Source organism: Budorcas taxicolor, chromosome 4 (assembly GCF_023091745.1).
Source record: "Budorcas taxicolor isolate Tak-1 chromosome 4, Takin1.1, whole genome shotgun sequence".
NCBI classification, from domain to species: domain Eukaryota; kingdom Metazoa; phylum Chordata; class Mammalia; order Artiodactyla; family Bovidae; genus Budorcas; species Budorcas taxicolor.
Window position 1 is genome coordinate 79,059,148 of NC_068913.1, and position 3,683 is coordinate 79,062,830.

At 60.5% G+C, this 3,683-nt stretch overlaps 1 protein-coding gene across 1 annotated transcript; it reads left to right on the forward strand.

The window, feature by feature from the left end:
* The first annotated feature begins 1,415 nt into the window (after nucleotides 1-1,415).
* MYL7 (myosin light chain 7) lies at nucleotides 1,416-3,409 on the forward strand. The gene is made up of 6 exons (XM_052638547.1): nucleotides 1,416-1,523; nucleotides 1,714-1,789; nucleotides 2,038-2,142; nucleotides 2,561-2,639; nucleotides 2,848-2,896; nucleotides 3,308-3,409. Exons 1-6 carry the CDS (start codon nucleotides 1,488-1,490, stop codon nucleotides 3,407-3,409), a joined length of 447 nt encoding a protein of 148 aa, XP_052494507.1. The 5' UTR covers nucleotides 1,416-1,487.
* The last annotated feature ends 274 nt before the right edge of the window (nucleotides 3,410-3,683 follow it).

The following is a 3,683-nucleotide window of genomic DNA, read 5'->3' on the forward strand; positions in this document are numbered from 1 at the left end:
CTTTTTCGCTCTCTGAAGTATAAATGATGCATTGGAAGTCTGTGCGAGCCTTTGATGATGTCATTATCAGTACTAAGGTACTCATGTTCCAGCATTCACCTGCAGTATTGGATCTCATGTTACCATAAATTATTTTCTAGGTGTCCTTTATGTTATGATTCAGGGCCCTGTATTGATTGTTTAAAATTCTCAGTGGAGGTAGGTTATAGGTATAGCCTATGAATTTCATTTCAGGAGAGTAAAAGTGGTGTTACAAGATACTTGTTACACAAAAGGGACCTTGGGTCTCATGGACGAGAAGCCTGCTCTCCTAGCTGGCCTCCCTGCATCCTCGCCTCAATGGGCAGAGGGCCAGCCATGGGCCCTCTCCTGTTCTGGTTTCAGGGGAGCTGCCAACTGCCCACTCTTCCTGCTCTGGCAGGTCTCCAGCTCCCCAGCCCCTCGCTGCCCTGGGTCCACAGGGAGCTGAGAGGCTGCTGCTCTGGCACAGGTGGAGGGAGACCAGGCCCCTCACTCTATAGTGGAGCTCCACAAGAAGGGCTTGGGACCCACTTCCATGGGGATCACAGGGGATGCTCGGGGTCCAGGCAGTGCTCCGTGCTCCAACAGCATCACATGCAAGTTCTGGTTGGGGTAGCCATCAGCTCAGGGCTGCCTTTTGCCCCTTGGTCAGAGGGGTGAGAGCCCAGGGCCAAATGTCCTCACCTCGGGGAATCCCTAAGACACCCCCTGCCCTGGTCTCAGGCCAGAGACCATCCTCAGAGCCTCTGACTGCCTTCCCAAGCCCAATGGAGGCCTCAGGCCAGCCCCACCCCAGCTGTCCCCGTGGCCTGGGCTGGAACTGCAGGAAGGACAGTCTGGTGAGGGTAACAGGGGCCCCTCATTTAGCCCTGGAGTGGCGAGAGCTGCAAGCCTGCTCTGCTCTCAGGAGGCAGTGCATTCGCAGTGCCAAGACGGGCGGACACTGCATGTCACACGTCTGTCGGGGGCCTGAAGGTCGCTGGGAACGTGGCTGGAATCTGCTCAGGGGCCCTGTCTTCCCCCAGCCCAAGCAGAGGCTGCCAAGTTTGGGCCTATCCTCTCCTCCTGTCCTTATTTGGCATTCCAGGTGATAAGGCTGAGACATAAAGGGGGCTGTGGGCCCTTCGAGGCAACCAGGCTGCTGCAGAGAGAGAGGATGGTGAGTGGCAGGTGGGGGACTCCAGGCCGGCAGCCTCCAAGGTGCTGTCCTCTGGGCTGGGGGCGTGGAGCTGGTACTTCTGTGCCTGTGCTGTGCCCAGAGAGGTGGTCTCCAGGGAGAGAAGCAGGACCCTGGGCCCCGGCTCTCCCAGGAATGTTCTGGGGTTGTCCGTGGCAGGGAGTCTTTGGGGAGCTGGGGGGAGGACCCATCCTCACCTGTGGTGTTGCAGGCCAGCAGGAAGGCAGGGACCCGGGGCAAGGCCGCGGCCACCAAGCAGGCCCAGCGAGGCTCTTCCAACGTCTTTTCCATGTTCGAACAAGCCCAGATCCAGGAGTTCAAGGAAGTGAGTGCCTCACTCCCACTAGCCTGGGCCCCATCTGGGGACCGTGCCCCCAATACATCCCTTCTTCCCTGTAGATCAGGGGTCTTGGCCCCTGTCCTTGCTTCTCCCACCACCCAGGACCCCCTCACCTCCTGCCTTGCCTGGGGTGCGGGCTGCTCCTGCTGGAGACTGTGGCCCCTCCACCTCACAGGCTTTCAGCTGCATCGACCAGAACCGTGACGGCATCATCTGCAAGTCGGACCTTAGAGAGACCTACTCCCAGCTCGGTGAGGGCACCCGTCTCCTGCCTGGCCCAGCCCCTCTCACACCAGGGATCCGGCTCAGAGCTGTGGGCTGGCCTGGCCTGTACTCCTGTCCTGGCTCACACCACCCACCCACCTCCAGACCACCTTCCTTCCACTTCACTTCCCCCACCCAGTGAGCGTTCTCTACCCTTGGTGGCTAGGATGGGGGAGAGGCAACCCAGCCCTACTCAGGGACTCAAGGGCCCTGTGTCCATCTAACACCCCCACAGGGAAGGTGAATGTTCCAGAAGAGGAGCTGGACGCCATGCTGCAGGAAGGGAAGGGGCCCATCAACTTCACTGTCTTCCTCACACTGTTCGGGGAGAAGCTCAATGGTGAGCCAGGGGCAGGTCTGGAGTCCCTGGCTGGGCAGCAAGTGTGCACTCCACCTGGACCCTGCCTGGACCCTGCCTGAGTCCCACCCAGAGCCTGTCCAGACCCCATCTGGCCCTTGCCCACCCAGAGGATGTGGGGCCCACCTCTGCATTCCATGAGCACTGATCACCCCAAGCCTCAGGGCTGGGAAATATGCCTTCGCTTTCACTCCCAAATCCCCAGTCCCAACCTCCTGGCCAAGCCCGGCATTTCAGAAAGACAGCCGATCCCAGCGTCTCTGAGCCCAAAGGAGCACTTTGTATCGGCACCCTCCCCGCTCTCTGCGATCTGGAAGGCTCCCTCCCCAGCCTGGGCTCCTCCTCGGTGGGGCTGGGAAGCTGGCAGTGCGGTGCTCACCTGGCTCCCTTGGCTTCCCAGGGACAGACCCCGAAGAAGCCATCCTGAGCGCCTTCCGCCTTTTTGACCCCAGTGGCAAAGGCGTGGTGAACAAGGATGAGTAAGTGGGACAATGGAGTGAGTGGCTGGGGGCACTGTGCTGGAAGCAGGAAGGGAGGTGGGTCCCCTTGTGAGGGTGGCCACCTGTCCTTTGGGGTCTTCTCTGCTTTTGGGGGGAGCTGACCATCTGGGCCGTGAGAGCCTCCATCCCCTCCCTGTGCAGCCAGCTGCACCACGCTCTCCCCACTGCTCCCCACTTACTCCCTCAGGTTCAAGCAGCTTCTCCTGACCCAGGCAGACAAGTTCTCTCCAGCTGAGGTGAGGATTCTGGGGTCCTTCACAGGGCTCCACCCAACAGGGTCCAGGCAGTGGGGGCCTCAGTGACCCACTGCCCTCGTGGGCTTAGAGCCCAGCTTACTGGAGGAGGTGCTGCCTCTGTTGGAATCTGGAGGGTGAAGGAAGTGGAGTCAGAGGAGGTGTGCAGGCTGGGTGAGCTCTGTGTGCAGGGGTCCAGGGGTGAGAGCGCAGTGAACCTTAGCATCTGAAAAACAGCATCTTAGCAACACGGGAGGGAGGGTGGCTCTGTGGGCAGGGTGGGCCCTGTGACCCACCGCACCCCTCACTCCTGCCCCAACCTCCGCCTGAAAAGCTGAGGGGCAGCGCATGGCCCCAGCAACGGGGTGAAGGTCGCAGGCCTCCGTCAGATCACTCTGACCAGCGCCTCCGCAGGTGGAGCAGATGTTTGCCCTGGCGCCCATGGACCTGGCAGGGAACATCGACTATAAGTCCCTGTGCTACATCATCACCCACGGGGACGAGAAGGAGGAGTGAGCCCGAGGTGCCAGCGGCTGGGACTTAGGGCCAGGCATGTGGGGACACCTCAATAAATGCTATTTCCGAATTAGATCTCAGTGGTGGCCTGTCTATGGCAGATGGGGTGGGGGCGCTGAGGTGAGCTGAGGGGCCAATGCAGAGATTGCTGTGACAACCAGCCTGGCCCTTGCCAGCCCCCTGCATGCACCCCACACTGCCCTGTGACCTATGAACGTGGATGTGCCCAGGTTATAGATGAGGACACTGAGGCCTGCGAGGGTGGGCATGGCAC

Excerpts from the sequence above, each read along its gene's own strand:
- MYL7 (XM_052638547.1), top strand. The coding sequence starts at position 1,488 with ATGTTCGAACAAGCCCAGATCCAGGAGTTCAAGGAA. Across the intron at positions 2,143-2,560 it reads GTTCGGGGAGAAGCTCAATG|GGACAGACCCCGAAGAAGCC; the intron begins GTGAGCCAGGGG and ends TTGGCTTCCCAG. Across the intron at positions 2,897-3,307 it reads ACAAGTTCTCTCCAGCTGAG|GTGGAGCAGATGTTTGCCCT; the intron begins GTGAGGATTCTG and ends GCGCCTCCGCAG.